This window comes from Acipenser ruthenus, chromosome 28, assembly GCF_902713425.1.
Source record: "Acipenser ruthenus chromosome 28, fAciRut3.2 maternal haplotype, whole genome shotgun sequence".
NCBI classification, from domain to species: Eukaryota; Metazoa; Chordata; class Actinopteri; order Acipenseriformes; family Acipenseridae; genus Acipenser; species Acipenser ruthenus.
Genome location: NC_081216.1, coordinates 24,092,442 through 24,115,601, shown reverse-complemented (window position 1 = coordinate 24,115,601; position 23,160 = coordinate 24,092,442). Strand labels below are relative to the sequence as shown.

Below are 23,160 nucleotides of genomic sequence, written 5' to 3'. Positions count from 1 at the left end.
ACTTTGCTTTATTTCATGGGTTTGCAGCGATCCTGAACTTCTAAAGGAGTACTCTGTCGAAACTGACAGGTTTCATTTGTTGTATTTGTTGTTGTTGTTGTTTGTACATAAGAACTACTAGAAAGTGTATTTTGAGAAGTGAACGCATGTTTAGCATGCAGATTGTTGAGCAGACTAGATGCACTTCTGTGATACTGGAACTCACTTTGACAGTAAATACAAGTAACCTTCTTTCTATCCAAAGAACAGTGAGAAAGTTTTAAAAAAATAAACGGCCCATTCACAACTCCTTCAGTTTGAGTGCTTTGTCACATAATGCGGTTCCGTGATTAATTTTATATTCAAACGATGACTACAGTCATTCAGTCCTGGCATGCGCTAAAATGGTGCCGCAGGAAATGAATTACGGTGTGCTAAGAGGGATAAGACAGGAGTGTAATTAACGTGCGTTAAAAAAAATAATCTCCCCAAAAAATTAGAGCATTAAATCTCAAAAGTTAACTGTGATTAATTGACAGCCCTATCTATCTATCTATCTATCTGTTTCTTTTTTCTCTCACCTGTGCATCGAGTTCCATGATGTGGGATACTTTGTTCCAGCCAAAACCAACGAACCTCTGATCGTATTCCGGACAGTCACGCCTCACTACAACGTAAGGCTCAAAGTCTGACTCCCACTCTACTTTATAGGGGGTGGTTGCTGTTCTCCACTTGGCATAGTCAGTTGGGGCATGGCCCTTGGTCCACACGTGGTACCTGAAAGCAAAATAGGAGGATATAAATAATCACAATCATTTGGTTTTAAATGCAAAATGTTAAGTTTCAAACCCAGGGGCTGAGGCGTGTAATGAGTATGCACCAACCTGAAAGTATAGAGGGTCCCCATGTCCAGCATGGAGAGAAGCTCTGCTTTGGATTTGGGGAAAGAGAGGCGATATCGCAGGGTTTCAAAAGCTGGGACGATCAGGGCTTTCTTTGTGTGGGCCATGTCCAGCTGGATTATGGATTTTCTGTGGAGGAGGAAAAAAATAAACAAATTTGAGGCAAATTGTTTAATATAAAAGACCAAAAAAAAAAAATTGTATTTTTCAAATAGGATTTACATTACCTAGCAGATAGCATTTATATATAAAATGTACTAAAACGCAGTGCAGAGAAACTAGAATTTTAGATTTCGCAAAGACATTTCACAGACCAGGAAAGGGATTTATTGGATAGAAAATATAGTTATCTTCCAAAAATACCATTACAGCTTTATAAATATATTTTGAAATATCATAAAATCTACTTTATTTGTTTCAGTTAGCAGAGAATGAATGCAGGGTCAGTGATATGAAATCACCAGGCGAGAACGGGCGCAGAACAGTTTAAAGACCTTATAAAAGCGCACAAAGGCTGGCAAATTCAAGGACAGTACTGATACAAAAGACAGGCAACCATTTAGTTTGCTGACAGTAATGTGGAAACTATTCCTTTAACCTTGATCGCTGAATAATTCAGGGTTGAGAAAGCTTTATATTCACACACCACCAATATAATTCTGGACCTATAGTTAATAGGATTTAATAAAGCAAAAACTAAAAAAAACTTCTCTCTAAGGTACAAATGAGCGTTAGAAAATGTCACGAATCACCTCAGTCAATTAGATTCCCAGCAGAGTTTCAATCCACAGCTACGGCTAGATAATGAAAAGCTGTTCAAATGTACACCGGCTCACCTGAGGTAATCGTAGAGGTCGTACATTGGCAGGAAGTCCACGTCTGCCAGAAAGACGTAGGGAGTGTTGGCGTTTCTCAGCGCGATGTTCCTCAGCAGGTTGACAGGGTAGAACTGGCCCTCCTTGTAGACGACGTGGTAGCCGACGTTCTTGCGGCTCTTCAGCACCTCCGAGGCCTGGGCATAGCGCAGGAACTGCTGAGCCTCGGCATCTGACATGTACAGGGCCAAGCTGATGGGCCCTTGCCAGTGCTTGCAGATGGCTTCCAACATCTGTAACCTGGAAAACAAAGCGGGTGGTGGTGGTAGGTGGGGTAATGCAGCTAGTTAGGAAAAAGAGCAGGAGTTATTATCCACTTTCAGCGCATTTTTACATGGTGGCATTTTTAAAATAAATGGCTGCAGATTTATTTCAATTAGGACTAGCCAAAGTCTTTCGAAAAGGTTAACACTCTGTGCCACAAAGTGCCATTAAAGGCATTAACCTCAGCCTGAATGAGTTATTTATTTTTGGCAACTAGTAATATGCAAATTAAGTTGCTCAATATTGGAGTTTCCCCCCCCTACCTGTCCATGGAGAGCTGTGCCACCAACGTGACGTCGGCCCCGCCCTGCGTCTCGGTGTATTCGTACTGCAGGAAGTAGAGGTGAACCCGGTGCATGGTGATCCTCTCCCGGCGGAAATCATAACACTGGTCATCCTCGTCCAGCTCCTCCAGGGCTCCCTGTAACTGTAGCACAGGAAGGGGGCGAGTGAGGGGACCAGAGCTGGACAAGACCGTCGATGGGAAGCGTGTTGTCCCAGCGAGACCAGAGCTATCTGAATGCCTAACATTTGGCAAGTTATTAGAGGGGAGACTGGCATTCTGCGAGCGGAAATCAAATCAGCAATTACACCATTGCAGACAGCATTGTCATCTTGCTGCGAGAGAGTGGGTTAGGTTGAAGCAGCAGTTACAAATATCGATGCCCGTCTCGGCTCCCTGGAAACAAACTGCACTAACCTGTTGGCCGAAAATGAGAAATTCTGAGCAAAAATGGATGGCCTGGAGAATCGTTCGAGGTGGGATTCAGGATTCTAGAGGGCATGGAGAAGGGTAACTCCGACTGAGTTTATGTCCCAATTCTTCTTGGAAGTCCTTGCCCTGCTGGGCCTGGAATCCCCACCCTCTCTGGAAAGGGCCCATCGCATAGCTGGAGCAAAGCCAGGGAGGGTGAGCTTTCGAGAGCCATGAGCTTAAAGGTCCACAGGTTCCAGGTAAAGGAGCGGATTCTCTGTTTGGCGAGGCAACAGGATAAACTCACTTTCCGAGAGCTCACATTTTCCCAGACTTCAACGTGGATATCATAAAACGGAGAGCCGCATATAACGACATGAAAAATCATCTGAGGGCCGCTGGGGTACAGCACGGTCTGCTTTATCCGGCCCAACTGCATGTATCCTTCAACGGGACAGACCAGGTATTCCTAACACCACAAGCGGCAGAGACATTCTTTGCAAAGGAAATCCAACCACAGCTTTACAAATAGCTACGTCTTTACCAATATTTGATGGAACTAAAAGTTCACAAAAAAGAGCTGTGAATGATCTGTTTAGAGGTGTGTTTAATGTTCTATCTATATACACAACCCCGTTATGTACGTGTGTGTGTGTGTGTGTGTAATATATATATATATATATATATATAGAGAGAGAGAGAGAGAGAGTAAATATGGACTGGAGAGGAGAGCTATAGTAGCAATTTATTGACCTGAGGGAAGACTATTTTTACTAACAGGAGGCATTGTACCCTAGAGGTAATAATAGTCTTCCCGATGAAATCAGTCAAGAAAATAAGTGAGGCAAGGTTGGATAGTAAATATGACTTCATATATTTTGTTTAAATATAGCTCTTGCACCATACGGAAATAAATATTGACTTACATATTGTGTGTAAATATAGCTGACACAGCATAAGTAAATAAATAAATAACAGAAAATGTTTTTGAAGTTCATACCGCATAGTTAGCAAAGTTTTTCTTCGTCTGGTTTGCCAACTACTGCATAATCCAGTTTATACTCCGCCTGTCATATCTGTCTCACCTTAATGCTCCCTGTGCTGGGCTGGCTGGGGCAGCCGAAGAGTTCTCTCCGGAGCAGATTCCCGTCGTACTCCAGGAAGGTCAGATACAGGTTCCTGAAGAACTCCACGTGCTTGTTCTTCACGCGCAGCTTCTTAGGAGAGTTCCAGTGGATCACCTGAAAGGACGGATGCCATCTTACACAGCAGTAACAACAGCAGCAGGTCATCTTTACAATAGAACAGACATGGCAACAAGACTCCTACTGCATAGCAGTTTCACCCATTCCAGGTTTTACTATGAACTAGATTAGCTGCAATGTATAGGTAACAAGCTGAGGTGTGTCTTGTTAGTAAAACCAGGAAAGGATCAAACTGCTGTGCAATAACCACGATTAAGGGGGTTTAAAGTTTTGGAGGGATCCTGGTTGAACAAAAATATGGGTAATTAATCCCCTGAGGGCCAGGATTGAATGCTTTAATTAATGCTTTAAATAAATAATAATTTTAAATAATAAAAAAAAAAAAAATATACACCCCTATCACTGCATCCCACTAGTGCACTGTGAACAATAAGTATTGTATATCATTGCCATTCAGCCACAGCAATGCTTTGTGATGCAATGTGGTTTGTTGGAGCGCTGGGTGAAGAGAGCCTTACCTTGAGGTCTGACACCTCTGTGTAGCACTGCTCCGAGCGGGTGTGGTCAGACAGCTGCACATTCCAGAAACAGGGCAGCTGGTGAACCAGGACTGGGTTCTGCTTGATAACAGCATTGAAAATATCCTGCAAGCAACACGTACACTACGTTACTGCCAACAGAAACACCCAGCCACACTAGCTCTTTGAAATAGCTATACTCTACTGTGCCTAAAAACTGATCAATACAGAAAATAAATCTCTTGTAGTGCCCCTGATAAAGTAAAAGTACTGCACATATACATACAATGTATCTACTGTACAGAGTGTATATACTGGTTTAACTCTTATAAAAACCTTTGTTCTCAAGTTCTGCCAACAATTTTTGCCCATACATGTTTATTGTAATAATCATCATTTTGAATTGTATCCCCTGGGGGTGTTGACTAGAGCGTGTATATAAGTGTGTGTGAATCAGAGAAAGCCCTGTGAATTAGCGCCCTCTGGTGTTTGCAGGGTGTCACTGACCTGGTCAGCCAGTGACGTGGAGAGCATGCTCATCAGCTCCTGCTCTGCAGTCAGTCTCCACATCTGCTCCCAGCCAATCCGGCGCAGCCTTTCCAGCAACAGCAGGATCACACCTGAACCAATGAGGAGAGAGAGAGAGCAGAAGCAGCCTATTAGCACCTACAGCTGCTACATCTCCTACAGTCTTCAATGCTCTTGTAAAAATGTTATACATTTCACATAGTAGCAAGACTATGTTTTTGGACTTATAGGGAATACATGGTGCTGTGAGGAATGCTTACCTGTATTAAACCCCCTCCCTAGAGCCGGCCAGGGCTTGTGATTCTTCCAGAGGTTTCCCAGGTACCAGTCACTTTGGTTTTCTACCAGGCCAATGGCCTGTTTGTCTAACGCAATGAAACAAGCAATTAGGCTACTGTATAGCCAAAAGTTTTGCATCCCCCTATAGAATGAACCATAGGCGTAATTTACACGGGGGACATGTCCCCCTCACTTTTTCATTGTTTCAGATAGAACAATCTTTATGCACGCATCAGCTACAGAAACTGCCCCACCCCCCCACTTTTGAAACCAGAGTTACACCACTGGAATGAACTAATTTTGCTTCATAAAGTCAAATGAAACCTGCTCAATAATGTTATGTTAATATATTGAATTACATACCACTTTAGTTTTTCCATATATTTAACGAAAAATGTGACATTTGGAAATATTATTATTTGTTTATTTTGCAGATGCCTTTACCCAAGGCGACTTACAGAGACTAGGGTGTGTGAACTATGCATCAGCTGCAGAGTCACTTACAATTACGTCTCACCCGAAAGACGGAGCACAAGGAGGTTAAGTGACTTGCTCAGGGTCACACAATGAGTCAGTGGCTGAGGTGGGATTTGAACCAGGGACCTCCTGGTTACAAGCCCGTTTCTTTAACCACTGGACCACACAGCCTCCTTATAACATGAAATACTATTATTATGGCTTCCGGTAGACTTTTGCAATATCATTTTGTAGTTTCTTTGATTACATGATGTTAAATAAAATTATGTTCATATATATATATATATATATATATATATATATATATATATATATATATATATATATATATATATATATATACACACACACACAGTATATATATATATATATATATATATATATATATATATATATATATATATATATACACACACACACAGTATATATATATATATATATATATATATATATATATATATATATATATATATATTATATGTCTCCATTCTATAATTCTAGGTGGTGCTGTGGTGACCCTTCCGGCCGTAGCTGTATAAGCTTGTGTGCAATTTTCTATTCAAATTCAAAAAATATCTTAAATTGCAAAGGACAACAACTTTGTGCAGGTTCCCTTTGGTTTGCTTTGTACTTTGACCGTAACTATGTGCAGATTTGTGAAGGAGAAATAAAGGGTTAAAAAGAAAAAAATGTTTTTTTTTTATACCTGTGAATTTTCTAAAGATGGTCCACAGCTCTGCAATGTCAGTGGCAAAGGTGATGTCTGTATCCAGGACGATGACCTTTGTGAGGTCAGAGGGTAGTGCCTTGGTCAAGGTTAGTTTCATCAGTCCATATATCCCTGAGTAATGCTTATTGGGAATCCAGGCAACTTCAGACTAGAAGAGAATAAAGCATGTTCAAATGTACTTACGTTATATGCTTGACTTTTTAGGCCATGCACTTGCAGGTCACTCTTTATTAACTTACCGTTTCTTTAATTATAAACTTCAGGGTACTTAAGAAGCTCCACTTTACTTTTTATGAGTGGTTACCTGATGCCTTCCTAATCCATTAAGGGTCTTCTTACATATAGCAGATGGGACATGTGCAAGTTAACAGAAAAGTGCTGCTCAATCTGGGATGGACCACCCTCTCCTTACAACAACAAGCTCAATCCAGGTTATCAGCAGAAACTGCTTACACGTAATAACTTCCATTAGGTTATGTCTAGGATGACATTGTCTGCTGACATCAATGGCTGTCCAATCACAGTCCTGAAGGGCCATTCCACTCCAGGTTTAAAATGAGATATTTAACTACTTCAGGGTCTGGATGGGGGATTGATTAGTTCAATTAAACAATTCAGAGCAGGGTTGGAACAAAGACCAGGAGCAGAAGGGCCAACTTTTGCCACCAATATAAAAATACATATATGGCGGCACCAGCCAACGCATTTATCTACTTGACTAATTCCTCTGCCATGAGAACTAAAATTCCCCAAGCAGCAAATTATTTATAAGACAGCCATACATGTTTAACATGAACACTCAAACATGATTCATGCACACGGCTCTTTTGTGTAAACAGTTAACGTACACAGTTTACACAGGGTATGGGGAGAAATGAGGAGAGCCTTGAGCTGGAACAGCAGATGGAATGACAGTTCTGCAGTTACTAAGATTGCATAGTCTGAGTCATCATGCAACTATTACTAATCTATTTATCCTAGCGAGCCCCTGCTCTAATGCACTATATACTAACAGCAGCCCAACGCAACAATCCTTTTGTCTCAAAACTGTTGCCCTTCACATTTACTGCACAAGGGCCTGACAGCAACATTTTACACAACCTCTGGGATACTCAATGCATTTTAATGTAATAAATCTAAGATAACCTTTATTCTTTATTATTAAGGCAGCTATAGTCTTTGCCGTTCACATTGGCCTCAATTATCAACCCGGGATTTTTAATACTTCATGCCTGCAAGACAGCTGTTAAATTGTGCTATTAGTGTAGATAAAGTCATTTCAAACTTTGTTTCTGATGAGCATTCAAATTGGGAAAGGTGATGTGGGGAACAAGAGGAGGCATGTCCTATTCCATGCAGGGGCAAGCAAGAGGCTCACGTAGATCCAAAACAAATTGCTACCTTGAGTTTATCTGCATCGTAGAAGCTGACTTGCACAGAAGGTACCATCCAGGACTGAAAGAGAGAGCTGAGGATCTCATGAGCTACTGCATCTGTGATGAAATGGAAATGCAGGGGATTCTTCCTGTTCAAAAAACAAAATGATTCATGGTCAGAAAAACAGATTAGACAGTACCCTTTTGTCTAATTCAAAACAAAACTGTATTGTATGGTATTTTAAATTTTTTTGTTTTGTTTTAAATACTTTTAAACTGCTTAAGGAAATCTTCCAAAGCAGAAACTAAAGCTAAAAATTAGAAACGATGGATTTAGAAAACATTAGGCAACCTTCAGCATTCACAGCTCTGAAAAAAAGCCTGCCTTGCTGACATTCACAGAGAATGTGATGCCTGTCTCTTGGTGACTGCAGCCTATTTCTGAATTGAAATGTCAAGCTGACCTGCAAATGAGTCACTTTTCCTTGAGCAATCTCTCTCTCCCCGTTGCCAAATAAAGAATACAGGGAACAACTGGGAACAACCAAGGTGACATTGTTTAGAGGCTGCCGTGGATATGGATTGTATGTCTAAGAAGGCAGAACCACACACGCGGTGTGGCAGTTTGTACCAAGCCAGGACTAAGACCCTTACCTGTGAAACAGGATGGACTTCACAAGGGTCACCACGTCACGGCTGGCATTGTGGCCGGCACACACGCATGCAACATGGAGGAGCTGAAAACACAGCAACAACAACAGACAGGAGTTACAATCCTGGGTGGGTGAGTAGTGGATTGGATTGGCAAAAAAACACCCTTCCTCAAACTCAAATCCAACCTTGGCAACCATTGGCGCAATCAATTGAATCTGTTTGAGGAGAAATGCATTCAGGTCATCCTGTCCCACTGAAATCATCAGCTTAACTGTGAAGTGTATTGGTTTGTAATTCTCTTGTACATCCACTAGATGGAGTAAGGCCCTAAAGAGCTACAGATTATGTAGTTTATCCTTGCAGATAGCTTTTTAAAAGAACTGCTTTATTTTTTGTATGTATCGACAGGCAATCACACTACCTATTATTCTGGCTTGGCACTGGACAGGCAGCTGTCCACACAAGTTGAAAGGTTCATCTTTACACTGCTCACCTCACACTTTTCCACCATGGGCCATTTCACACAGTCCGTGCGATTGCCCCGTTCCTCTGCGGTGTTCTCCCCGTCCTCCATGCCCGTGTCTGCGGACGCTGCCCACTGCTGGTTGCCGTAGTTCCCGTCCTGATTGCTGCTCTTGGATTGGCTGATCTGAAGGCGCAGTTGGCGGTTCTCTTCCTCCACTTCCCGGACGCGTGCATCGAGGACGCCGTGGTCCAGGTAGCGCTCTGACTGCTCACCCAAACACGGGGACAGCAACAGGGACCAGCTGTCTGCAAGACCATCACAAATACAACGTCACTGCAAGTTAGATATCCACATTTACATTGCTTTATCTGATTTAAGCTCTTTGTATAATGGGGAGTCAAGCCCCTTACGGCTATTCTAAAATTAGCTGGACTAGGATTGAAAAAAAAAAAAAAAACTGAATTCACTCAGCCATATTACAGACAGCATCGCTCTTAAATAAATAAATCATACAGAAACCATGGGTTGTACCAGACTTACACACAAACAGGCTTTCATATGTTGAGGCATGCCTGCAAGCATCACCATCCTTTTAAAACTCTTTGTCAAGATAGAAGACTTGGTGCAATCAGGGGTTGTGACATACTATTATAAAATACAAACTAGCATAAATAAAAAATCATGCATTTGCATTTCAGCACATTGAGTTCAAAAGATCCTTGGCTTGCATCAGGCTCTGCAAATGTAGAATTCTCATCTTATCAGTTGCTGTACAGAATACACAGTGTTGTGATTATGTTTATTGTTAATCTATTGTTGTAGATTTGCCCGTGCTTGTCAATAACACAGCATTCATTTTATAACACATAGGCCTGTATTTGCCTACCTGATTTTTTTTTTTTTGTATTGTAGGTGAGGGTCATAAAATTCTAATGTGTAATATTTTTCAGTTTGAAGTACGCCTCTTGCGATGAGTGTTGCATTGTGAGTGAGCTAATGGGAGACATGTGCCCTGTGCTATGGTGATGGACAAGCCTCTTTCTAAAAGACAGACAGGTATGGAGATTACAATTAAACCAAAGTAACCACTAACAGGAAGCCTGCGTCTGGATTGCAGTGGATATTGCACATTCATTCCCACATGTAAAAAGGTCAAACCTTTAATCACCCAATTAAAACGCTTGTGAATATCCTCCAGTAAATGGTATAAATGTCATACCTGGAGGTAGGCAATATATCATATTCAAGGACAAAATCAATCAATCTCTATATACAGAATGTAACATACGGTGTAACAGGATGTAACATACAGTGTTCCAGATAGTATTCTATCTGTGTGCTTTTGCACATTAAATCAATATGCTGGATAGTGGTTTGTACGCTCAGTCCACAAACACAAAACATCAGACAGGATGCGATCAATGCCTATAAACTTGTGAACAAAAACTCCATAGGCAGCTGGGGACCTGGTCCCGCCAAAATGTAACATCATGTTTGCTCCTTTTGTCCTTGATTGTTTTCTTAAAACTAAAGTGTTTCTGTTTTCCAACAACATAACAGTCCTTTTCGCTTCGTTTTTTTTTAGACACAAAAGCATCTGTTACAACATGAAAACAACACACCACCCGGAGCGCAACACAAACACAGCGGCGAGGGAGCTGCTTTCATTCCTCTGCTGAAATCCTAAATTAAATGAAGGAGCACATGAAATAAAAAAAATGACAGGAAAGCAACGCATTTTTCTGTTGCTTATTAAATGCATTCTGCTTTTCCGATCGCTGGTAAGCAACGTCAGATGAAGCAAACCCCAGGATAGCAGTGTCCTGTACGATCATCAGGTCTGTGCATTAGGTCCAGTCAAATAAGAAAGAACAATCCCTGTCTATGCAATCCTCACACGCTCTGTTTTACAGGCCTTTTCCGCAGACACACAAGCCCAATGATCCAGGTTCTCAACGTGACTCACTGTGAGCTGTGATTGTGCCTTCTCTGCAGCCTAGAGTTACAATTTACTTCTGCACTGCCTCAAGACCAAGAACGCTTTAAAAACGACAAGTTGTCAAATATTTCTGTAGCAAGCTATTTATCTCAGCTGATGGCAGCAAGGGCACTGAGCATTGCAACTCTAACTGCTGAAGTGATTTAACACTCTGGTAAGGGGTTTAAACAGGGTTTCCTGGTTCTAATGTCAGAGCTCTAACAAGCGCCTAGACCGATCTGTGTCCAGCTGTTCTTCTGGATTTAATAATAGATACACATACAAGTTCTCAAAGGGGTTGGTTATGCTTTTTAGTCTGTATGTAGGCTGACCGGAACGACTTCTTGAAGGATAGCAGTTCATCATAAGTGCTTTACTTTTACAGTAAATAATAAAACCGTTTCCATATCTCTACTGTGTATGTTTTGTAAGCTCTGTTGTGTGTGTGTGTTTTTTATTATTATCCATGGTTTTTAGCCTGATAGTTTTTGAATCATACTCACTCTCTAAATTGCCCACAAACAGGTACAGCCAAGTAATAAGGACAACAAAAGTCACTGTGGCAACCAAGAGCTTCAGCTTCCCACGGCAAGGGCAGGACATTGTAGGAAAGTGGGCTTCAAAAAGGACAGGAAGGAGTTCAGGTGGGGTTCAATCCCACTCCAGCTAACTGCAGCATTCTATCATCTGGAAAGAAAAAAAAAAAAGAGTGGAATGAAATCGATCAAACGTTGCTTTACTATCATTATTATTATTATCATTATTCAAAACATAATCCATAAAAAATTTTTTTTAAAAAACAAAAAACAGCAAATGCTTAATCATTTCAAAATTATATATATATATATATATATATATATATATATATATATATATATATATATATATATATTACAATCAGATGCAATGGAACACAATACAAAACACACATTTATTTATTCAGCACTTTTCAAGACAAGAATCTCAAGGTGTTCCTGCACCTATTGCATGCCACTGGATTACAATAATATAAATGGCATCCTGCTCTCAATCATCTTAGGTCCAGAATGGCTAAAGGCTCCTGCACCCATAAGCTGGTGGAAATCAACCAACCTGAACTGAGCCTGTCCCTGCAACGTACATTTTACAGAACCTCAGTATTTAGTTGATGCCTTGAGATTGTGCAGTTGCCATATTATTCAATCATAAGATATATACTATATGGGTATTACAAGAAACCTGCATTAGGAGGGATACACTACATAAAGCTATTGATAAAAACACACCGTTTGTCCAAAAAGGTTGAACCTTGAATCTGTACAGACCCCCAAAACCAGGTCTAAATAACAAAGATGTCAACAGCCTGAGATGTAGGAATCTCTAACTGCCACATTAATGAAGTCTGCTGTGGCGCAGTATTCAGATAAGAACCGTCAGGAGAGGCTTGTTAATTTAAACTCGCAAGAGGCTGATTTAAAGTCACGGTTAGCAGCAGTGGGGCTAAACCAAGAGGAAGGCATTGCACTTAAGAAATAAAATATTAGGAACAAAGTGCACATAAAAGGTAAGGCTTGGCATTAAGGGTATTAAAGGCTTCTCTGAATTGCCGGGGAACAAGCATGACGCGCCTTTGAATGAAAACAATGAGATGCCACCGGCTCCCATTGTGGCTGCTCCAATAACCTTCTGTCTCATTTCATTCAAACAATTAAAGAAGTCGATTCCAGAAAGCTGTTGGTTAAATTGCTGGAAAAAACGTGCCGTGATTGTGTTTACTCTTCTACTCGCTCGGCTTTCTCTATCACAACTAATAGGGGACCTCTAAGTCCTGCTCCCTCTTTGCTCCAACAAGTCACATCTGGTTTATAGCGATGTGGCGCGCGGAGACCAGGCAATTAGAACGTGTCATTTACCATCATGTAGCAGTCTTCCTGCTTTCCCGGCTTTGTACTCATTTATTCACTAAGAGAGAGACAGCTTGGTGCAATAACAGGGTATCTGTGTCATAAGCACTTGACATTGCTTTTATTTGTGATAAACTAACCTCCCCCCCCCCCCCCCCCTCCAAATTGTGCACAATGTCTCTCAGAGGTCTTAAGATAGATGCAGCCACAGTTTTCTATTAAGCAGTAACCCTGCCACGACAAATATAGAAGGACCTTCACTGCAGTCGCCCTTTTAGAAGTAGAAGTCAGGCTGAGAGATTGGAAAGAGGCTACATCAATAAAAAGGGCTCAGTTTAAAGGGTGCCCACAGGATGTCATCTAGTGGATAAAAGCACTCCTATAAACCAAAAAAAAGCAATACAAGGTTAGTTTCACATTATGTTGGCATTGTAGGATTATACCCGAAGCAGTCAAGAATCACTGACCTATAACCGAGAAGGAGATACACTGCATGTGGCTCAACCACAAGGATTAAATATTAACTGACTGCTGAAACAGTCCATTCAAGTATTAGTGCACCTGTAACAATTTCAATCCAACCTCAAATGCTTTTGATCCCAGGTTCAAATCTGGCCTGGGGCTTACAGGGATGGAAATAAGACTCCCCATTGTTTAATAAGGCAGTAGCCAGGTCTTCTGGTCTTGTCCTTCACGGTCTGCAACTTCACAAGGAAAAAATGACAACCTCAGCAAACATATAGAATATGAGGTACCTTTAGCTGGAATTCATCCCCACAACCACAATGTAATGCATGCATATTTTGACAAAGACAATGCAAATGCCTGGCAGGCAGTTATTCTTCAATGCAGTTATTTATAAGAAATAAATAATTTCCTAGCCTTAAACCGAGATCCCATTTAAAACGAGGATCCATCAGAAAGGAAGTCTTCAATGTTATTCTTTTCCATGATGATGATGATGATGATCATGATGATCATGATGATCATGATGATGATGATAATGATCATGATGATTACTCTTAGCTTTCTTATTAGCCTGGTCCAAACTTTGAAATAACTGCATCTTGAGCCAGTGTGCCCGGTGAATTGTCACTTCTATGCTATGGCTGTGTGGGGACTATTCCTGAAGAGTTATGGCTGCTCTCAGCCTGGTTTTTAAGATGACATCACTTTTTACAGTATTATGCGGCTGATCTGATCAAATTCCCATTATTATTATTATTATTATTATTATTACACTGCTTTCTTCCCCTCAAAAGAAAACGCCAACTCCAATTCCATTTTCAGAGATTGCAGATGTAAATCGCAGTGCCCTATAGACTCTCTGCATAAACACATTACTTCAATCTACTCTGGCAGGCACTACAATTCAGCACACATACACAGTAGAAAAGTACTAAATAAACAATGCCTTTTAGAAGATACTGAACAATTTGCCATTTTAGTTTTTCTAGTCTCCATCGGTTTAGATTTTTTTCTCTTATTTTGATTCCTCAATTCTTATAACAAATATCAAACCTCAAGTATATAGAAGTCTGGATCTAGATTTAAGAATATTAACCTTTGAAAATCTGCATGACCAATATCAGCGGTGTAAAATTGATATTCTTTGTAACTTTGCGCCCATGTGAAAATCAATATCTCAGATTACACTAATTGGGTAACCTGACTCTCAGAATGATTTATTATATCTTGCCACGTCAGAGAGGTCAACTAGCTTCTTAAACATTACCTAAAATGCGCAACTGGAGCTGGGGGTGCCATGAGCAATTACTGAAGATTGTTTGGGCTCTGCCTGTCATTGCTGCTTTGTAATGTAGTGTACCTCTGCATTGCAGCACTAATTCAGTCCCTGTCTGACTCTCTTAAAAAGTTCTGCCCAGGCAACAGTTTTTATAGCAGGAATTCACCTCTGCCTGCATTTCTCAAAAGTGGAGTTAATTTGCTGAATATTAACTTCCCTGCAATAACCTGATATGATCCCTATGTTCCCAGTTATTTTTTTACTTCAGTTTGATTAATTACATTGAATTTTCCATCCGTGAACAATTGGTTGCTCTGCATGCAACAGTGTAATATGGTTTTGAATTTGGGATTTTGAAAGATTTTTAATACTGGTATGTGAAATCACCACTAGGTACTGGACTCCAGTAAACTAAACGTTATCTCAGTGGGTTACATTTAAATCAGCCTTTAGAAATAAATGGGGGATGGACACGGCTGCTCAAGTGCAGTTAGTATAGCTAATGGTAGCCTGAAACCATTCCTATGAAAAAAGCCTCCTGTATTTAAAAACCATGATAAAAGTGAATGGATCCTTGCTCCTGTGCCAGCACTTGTTAAAACGTAGTTGATTTTTCTTGGCTCCGAATTTGATCCATTTAGTACCATGCAATCAGATATGTTTACTGCAGAGCTGGATTCCAATTTAAATGAACTGCTAGTATGGCACCAGAAATAACTCCATACGTTTTTTTTTGTTTTTTTTTTAAAGTAGCCTCCCTAAAAGCTCTTGATAATAAATTATGGTAAGGTTCCAATAATGACTTCACAAATCTAAATGTCAATCAATCTGGCATTCTTTCTTGCTACAAATTCCCCACACAAGATAACAAAAACACACAAGAGAGACGGGGTCTTATTGTCAAGGCTTTTCCTCCACTCTCTCACTAACTGCTAGTATTTCAACTGAGAATCAAACCACTTAATGGTTCCTTGCATATTACAGTAGAGCCTATAATATCCGGTCCAGTAAGATGCGATCCCCTTTATTAACCGATGGGCCTCTGGCATGTGCTGTTCATACATGCTGCTACCAACTGAACGGTACAGAGGGAAACTGATCAAGGCACATTTTATTAAGGGTCTAAAACAGTCAATTCCAAACTCCATTTCAATCTCGGGATAACATGCACTTTCGGTTTGAAAAAAAGAAAAAAAAACAAAAAACTGTAGGATTACTTTGGCATGGACTGAAAAATCATGGTAAGAACTGGTTTTAGAACGCTGTTTTGTAAATTGCCAAATACTGTAGTCAGTGTTTTGCCATCATTTTCATCGATTTTCTTTGTATAGAGTATGTACAGTACTGTACTTTGGTATTTTACACACAGTGAATTTGTTCATTTATAATGCCCCAACATTAATGAAGCAACTACAACATAGTATAACGAATTACTCTGAGATGATATTTTCACATAGCTGAAGGACAATTGCATCGGCTATGGCAGGTTCCACTGTACTATTAAGTAAAATCCCAAATGACTGGTTTATCTGGAATTATAAACAAAAGTAAAACATCAACTTAAAAGTAGAACTGCAGTGATCCCACTTCGTAATTACTAGTCCTATGAGGAACTGTTGCAATTATCCATCCTCAACCCAGCAGACCTCATATTCACTGACATGTTATTATTTTACGGAATCACTCTTTCCAGGCCTATGCAGGTGGCTAATTAGAATTGCATTCCCTAGCTCACTCTGGTAGGCCTACGTGAGGAATGATAATGCTTGCACAACAGCAGTCATCATTCCAGATACACATTTTAGTGCTGACAAGGCATGAAAACAGTTCACAAACACATTTCTCTCGGATATGTTGCTAGCAGTACCTTATCCTTATGATTTATTGGTTGGGTGTTACGCTGCATTTTTCCCCACTTTACCGCCAGTCAAAAACAGCTTTACTTCCAAAAACGGGAGGAGGGTTATATAAACAATAGCGTTTTTGTTTTCCAAGTTGAGCGGTAATTCTATGTTTTCTAATATTTTCTAATATACCGTGCACAGAATTGTTCCAGACGAGATCTGCAGAGGTTCCGATTACAAATGAGAAAAATAACTGCTATTTTGACAGAAATATTTTATGTGCCAAAACAAGGCTGAAGCCGATACAAGTGGACGGTTTGCCGGAAAACACTTTTTATTGTCCATACAAAACTGGTCTTATGAGTAAATAAAACAGGCAACCTCTCTGTAATGCAGATAATATTAAAATCATGAATTATTGATCATTATAAAGAATATGAGGGATCGTTTTTTAACGAGGGATCGTCTTGGTTTTAACGTTGGATACCTTATGTTTCACAGCATTATTCCACTTCAAGCTGTGAATTATCTTTAAAGCATGCCTTCTCCTCTGAACTTGTGCATCGCTCTGCTCCAAAAGATGCACGAATAAGAGTAGTAATCTATGACCAAACGCTCATCATTTTGAACCAAGAAGTCATGGCTTTGACCTTCACGTAGAGTAGATGCGATCGTTCATCTAGTCATACAGTGTGCAAATTTATTCGAACACCTCAAGATTTATTTCCTTTATATGCCTACTTGTATGAAAACCTTTGGGTGCGAGATTTTCAATTTTCAGTCAGTAAATCAGTGATATAGAAACAATAGGCACTCGTGTGACAATTTTCCACTTTTTTTTTTTTTTTTTTTTTACAGTGGTTTGATTTCATATGCGCAACAAATCAAAACCACAGAAGCAAAGGGGTGTTCCAATAAATGTGAACACTGCTGTAGTTCAGAAAAAGAAGACGCGATTGATCCTGTAGCTCAGGAATAAATGTCTCACAAACAATTGCCATACACATCAAGCACATGCTCTCTTTAGTCCTGCAGTGGGAGGCGGTCCATGCCCTTCAAGGCATAAACCTGCTACAAGGAAAACACTGTAAATGTTGTAGCCTTTATTTTAAAGGTTTCGTTTTTTTTTTGTTTTGTTTTTTTGTGCATTGCTGTTGTAAACAAATAGATATTACCTTGTTACAAATGTGTTAAATCAGCCGAGAAGATTTTTCTGATTAAAAATAAATCAACCCTACACATTATTTCTTATTAAGAAAGTCTCTCATAAACTGGGCTGGGATAATGAAGGCTTCCTCATCAAACCCCTGGCGATGCCTTTCAACTCCAGCACAGCTGGAGACCACGGGACACAAACTTCAGATATTGTTTCACCGAGATCTGGTTAAAAGATCGGTTTCAATTTGAAATGCCGATGGAAGAAAATAAAAAAATGAATTAATTATGTGAATACAGCTCTTATAAATTCCTTGATGCGACTGCTTTTGATTAATTGGACTGTTTTAAATGTTTCACGGTTTCTAATGAGTAGCTGCTGCAAGGGTTTATTGTAATACAACTATACAGGACAATCTAACTGTTAATCTAACTGTCTTGAACAGACAAACAAATAAATAAAATGTCCACACGGACAAGGGTTTTTAAGATGGGAATTTTGCCTACAAAAGTGACGGCCAACATGACACATTTACAAGCTGTTTCACCTTAAATGGAGCTGCAGAAGGACATATTTGCTGGAATGAACTTGTCTTCTGCCACATTCTTATTCATCTATGTGAGCTCCATCTTTAAAACAGTATGTTTAGCATTATGGAGATGTGAGGAATATTAAAAAGATGACATTGTTTAAAAGGTGGGAAAAAGTAAAAAAAAAAATACCTTAAATATTTGCAGAATTGTATCTCCACAGGATTTGATACAAAATAAGTAGACAAGATCATTTCTACAAATGTACCCCATGGGAGTCCGACTTAAGGTAAAAATAAATAAATAAAATAAAATAAACTCTAACAACAAATATATCATTTTTGTCCGTCGCTTGTTGGCATCTTTTAAAACTTTTTGTCCTTTCAGGTCTTGCCTGAGGACAAAAAGGTAGGAGGATGAAGATATTCCATTATAAATGGTGTACTTTGTAAGCTATGGCTCCTTTCACCACAGCTTTCAAAAACACACATGGTATGTCTAGATCACAGAAAGTGTTGGAATGGAAAATGTAGTATCTGTGGAGTCAGGAAAGCCTGTACACCTCCCATGAAGAGAAGCCAAAGAGAGAGCCGTAGAAGTCTTTACTGTAAAGCATGGATCTTACAGTTCTGCCTCAATAGTTCTACAGTACTCCACAGCGATTCCTTTTCTGCTGAATTAGTTTAGCGAGTTGTGTAACTTTCACGTCTTTTTGACAAAATAAAAAAGGCCTGGAATTAATCCTAATACTGTACTTGCATTTTGTTTTTTGTTTTGTTTTTGCAGTTTGTTTAAAGTTTATCCATCTACAGTGGAAAATGGATATCAATACAAAATATAATTACATTGTGATAACTGGGTAACTACCAAATGTCCCTGCTCTTAACTACTGTGTAAATTACATGGAAATGGTTTATGAGGAACACCTTGTGGAACAATTGTTAGAGTGAAACGTTTCAATGTCTAAACAGAGAAGCACAATTGCGTTTCCTCTCTCATCTCAAACGAGCCTTCTCAAAGGTATTCAGAATCACATGACCCATAAAACAAGGCCTGGCCCTGAATCCCAAGTGCATACTGTTCCCTGCCTGGGCGAAGAGCAGCCATGTGCAAGCTGTTCTTTAATTCTCATTTTACAAGGTCACTAAAAGGGTACAGTTGAGTAACAAAATGTTTACCATTCTCTACACGTTTCCCAAAACAGGTTCATTGATTTAAACTGGACCACATTTACCCGACACGGGCAAATGGTTAAGCCAATTTGAAAGAAGCTCGACTGGAGCAATACTGCATCTGCATGTTTTCTTGTCTGTTATATGATTTCGATATTATTTCATGTTTCCTTGAAACTTCCACGCAAATCCACGAATTAAAAAAAAACAAAAAAAACACACACAACACAAAAAAATCCCACAAAAACACAGTGGTATTAGTGGCACCCCATTTTTCTACTCAAGCTGTTTTTGTTATTTGCTTGTAGTATATATTTGGATTTGGAAATTCAAGACAATGCTACAGTATATATGCAAGGTTCGAGGATACAGCAGTTTATCCACGGTTTGGTATTTGAAATATCTGCAATGCATCTCATCCACAGGATGGAGCACAAGGAGGTTAAGTGACTTGCTCAGGGTCACACAGTGAGTCAGTCAGTGGCAGAGGTAGGATTTGAACCGGTGACCTTCTGGTTACAAGCCCTGGACTTTAACTACTGGACCACACTGTTCTAAAGCGGAACAGTGTCAGTGGAACTCAGGAACAGTGCCAGTGGAATTCAGGAACAGTGCCAGTAGAACTCAGGAACAGTGCCAGTGGAATTCAGGAACAGATACAATATCTGGAACCATTCATTCAGTAGGAAAAGCAGCAACTGAAACTTTGTAAAGGTTTCCTCTCACCTTAGAATCTGCATCCCTTTTTTTCCTCTAACTAAGCAGTGTATATGATGTGATCAATCCTGTTTCATCCGTTTTCAATGGCGGGTAACACAGATTCTGTCATCCTTATTGTTTTTTTTAAAATTGAAAATGAAATCACACTGCTTTTTGAAATTGGTTTCATCATGGTGTCAAGGATTTTGTTTTCCAGTAACGAATGTGAAGTGCTTTGTTATTTAGCCTTTTGCTAGTTACGCTCCTCACAGCACTTGGTTTAATCAGGTGGGATTATTGATTTATTTTTTGCATTGCTGTGGAGTGCTATAAACGAGTTGCTTTCTGAAACAATTTTTTCTATTGAAAATAATTGCTTTAGTTGAGAATATAATGCATCTCACCTCCATAGAACTAATGTTTCCAAACCCTGCTTCAATGGCCTACTTCCACTTCACCTGTGAAGCATGCATTGTCGGTGATCAGGAAATCCAAAGCTTGCGTGAATGGCACGGTCTTCCTCTTAAGCCATGATGCTTAATGGCTCACTAATCCTTAACTAAACACAGCACAAAACCAAGAGGAAAAACATCTGCAAACTCCCTAGAGGTAGTCTGCTAGATTAAAAACTGTATCTTGCTGTGATCTATAGTCTCATATAACCTTAATTCAGAGTGTTTGACCAGAATTTACTTTTGCTGAACAATTGAGAGGACACATAAAAAGCACCAAGCTGTTAAAAACGGACTGTACTTTTTTAGTCTTTTTTTTTTTTAGATAACCTTCTGCTTTTCTAGAAGTACAGCTTTAGAGAGAAATAGTATACCCTCCGAGCAGGTTTGAGCATGCCTGTGTTTACAGTACAGCTGCCTGTAGTTAAATTACGAGTTTTGACGAGTTAAAGAAAAAAAAAAAACCAGACAGACAGAAAGAAACATCAATTAGTAGGAAAGGTCTTTGTTTGTAAAAAAAGAAAAAAATCAAATTTACTCATTATGTTAATCACATTTGTCATGCATGCTAAAATATGTATCCGTGTTTATAAATTATCAATAAACATATTCTCCAAAATGGAATAAAAAAAAAGAAAACTGCAGATCCAGTAAATAAAGGTCAAAACCATTACTACTGTCTTTTTCCTTTTTAGCAATTTTATATCAGAGACGCTATGGTAATACGGAAAGTATGGTTTTATGCAGTCATTAAAAGCGACTATGATGGGGGAAATAAATAAACCATGAAATCCAAACAATGCCGTCCCAATAAAAATGTCACTGGCAATATTGTACTGAAATGTTGAAGTAAATAATTTCCTAATAGGTTGTTTTTGCCCACCCCAATGGGCTTAGCCAAGCGTTTCATAAAAAAACACTAAAACTGAAGCTGCCAGATGAAGACAGAAGCAGCAGACAATTTCCATAAAATCTCAAATAAATCTGCAAATCTATAAAAAGTGCAGTACATGTGCTCATTAAAAATGCACAAGGAATCGCTGTGTTATCATTATGCAGTCTGTAGGCATGTTTTAAACTGACCCTACAAATGAAGGACTCGGAATGAATGCATGTATTATGAATCGGAGGATTGTTAAGAGCAATCTGAACTGTAAAACTCCACAGCAGCTCTTAATGAAGCCTGTTAGGGTAGCACAAGATCACTTTAGGTCTTATAAAATACTGACGTTTTGAAATTGAAAAAAAACACGCATGAGAACCAATGGTCAGCCCACCTTTCCCACAGAGTAACTATTCAGTGGAGTTACCTACATATTTTAAACACACTATAAAAAGGTGAAATCCAAAGCCATTGCAAAACAAAACAAAAATAATGAAAAAGCTCTGCTATCGATGCATTTACTTTACATACACCTTTATTTTTCACAACCCTTTGAACTTCCCTACCTGTGCATGTCCTGTTAAAGAATAAACTCTTCTCTGCAGTTTCTTCAAATCAAGTCCTGACTCTCAGGTGTGTCGCACTGTTCTATCACACACACGCATACACGCACACACACGTCCAATCAGCACTTCCACTCTCCCTTTATCCCTCGCTCTCTCCCCCTCCTTCTTTGTTCTTTCAAAACCACTTTTCCTCAATAAAGTAACTTGCAGTTTCTTAACCTTTAGCTTCACTCTTCCTGACAAGAAAACGTTCAACTCCCCCTCGAACACAATGGCTCAATAAGCACACCCTTTTCCATGACTCGGATTTCAGGACTTTCTTTCCCTCTCCCTCTCCCTCTTCTTGCAGACCTGTGCTTTGCTGCTTTAGGGAGGGGTGTGGAATTTTGGACATGATCATCCATCCAAGTTGTGAAGGTCACCTGGCTGGGTTTTATATACTGTACTTGTTAGGAATGTTCAGATTAAATGTGCTCAGCCATGAGAGGCCTTAAAAACAATTGATGTGTACGTATGGGATTCAGCAGTGTCGCCTATCAGCAACTTTTTTATTGAATAAATGCTACCTACATTTAGGTAAGTGGGGGGAACTCATCTAGAGAAGCTGGAGTAAATTGCATGGCTACTGCCATTATTCCTAGGGATACCAGACCCCATAGTATTTCAAAAGCAGCATTACATTCTTCAGCTGCACAGTGCGTGGTACAAAACCAAAACAGTCTGTAAAATCCTTGGTTACCTTAGCAACCCACTTCCTGAAGGAGTTATGATCCCCTTTCCATAGCTGGCCCCCAGAGTCAGGGGCTGGAGTTACTTCAAACTCAGGAAACCTGCAGAGGGTTTTGCAAATAGTAACGCATGTTATTCTTATTTGTTTACTTAGCACCTTTATCCAAGGCGACGCACAGAGACTAGGGTGTGTGAAATATGCATCAGCTGCAGAATCACTTACAACAATGTCTCACCCGAAAGACGGAGCACAAGGAGGTTAAGTGACTTGCTCAGGGTCACACAATGAGTCAGTGGCTGAGGTGGGATTTGAACCGGGGACCTCCTGGTTACAAGCCAGATTCTTTAACCACTGGACCACAATGCTTTTCAGTCATGGAACAAAACATTAGGACATAATGTACTTTTACTGCATTAAACACATGAATGTCCAGGGTATTGTAACCAAGCCACAGGCAGACCAACCCACAGAACAACAAAACCTTTCATGCAAGGTATAAAACAGGGTAATGATGACAGTATATTATTAAGTACTATAGAGCAATTTTACACGGTAGCATGTGTTGAAGTTTTC

General features: G+C 39.7%; 1 protein-coding gene across 8 annotated transcripts in view; it reads right to left on the bottom strand.

The window, feature by feature from the left end:
* LOC117435020 (xylosyl- and glucuronyltransferase LARGE2s-like) overlaps positions 1-23,160 on the bottom strand; it is a 106,040-nt gene that overhangs the window by 1,496 nt on the left and 81,384 nt on the right. For 6 of the 8 annotated variants that reach the window (XM_034057864.3, XM_034057859.3, XM_059003196.1 and 3 more), the window contains 13 exons: positions 11,429-11,612; positions 8,975-9,252; positions 8,482-8,564; positions 7,853-7,976; positions 6,428-6,599; positions 5,226-5,330; positions 4,945-5,057; positions 4,438-4,563; positions 3,800-3,955; positions 2,284-2,447; positions 1,718-1,996; positions 864-1,010; positions 561-756 (listed from right to left, as the gene is read on the bottom strand). In XM_034057864.3, coding sequence (XP_033913755.2) covers positions 561-756; positions 864-1,010; positions 1,718-1,996; positions 2,284-2,447; positions 3,800-3,955; positions 4,438-4,563; positions 4,945-5,057; positions 5,226-5,330; positions 6,428-6,599; positions 7,853-7,976; positions 8,482-8,564; positions 8,975-9,252; positions 11,429-11,528 — 2,043 coding nt within the window. In that variant the 5' untranslated portion in view covers positions 11,529-11,612. Of the gene's footprint in view, positions 1-560; positions 757-863; positions 1,011-1,717; positions 1,997-2,283; positions 2,448-3,799; positions 3,956-4,437; positions 4,564-4,944; positions 5,058-5,225; positions 5,331-6,427; positions 6,600-7,852; positions 7,977-8,481; positions 8,565-8,974; positions 9,253-11,428; positions 11,613-21,857; positions 22,031-22,076; positions 22,098-23,160 lie in introns of those variants that run through there. The other 2 variants (XM_059003198.1, XM_034057860.3) reach the window with 2 other exon arrangements.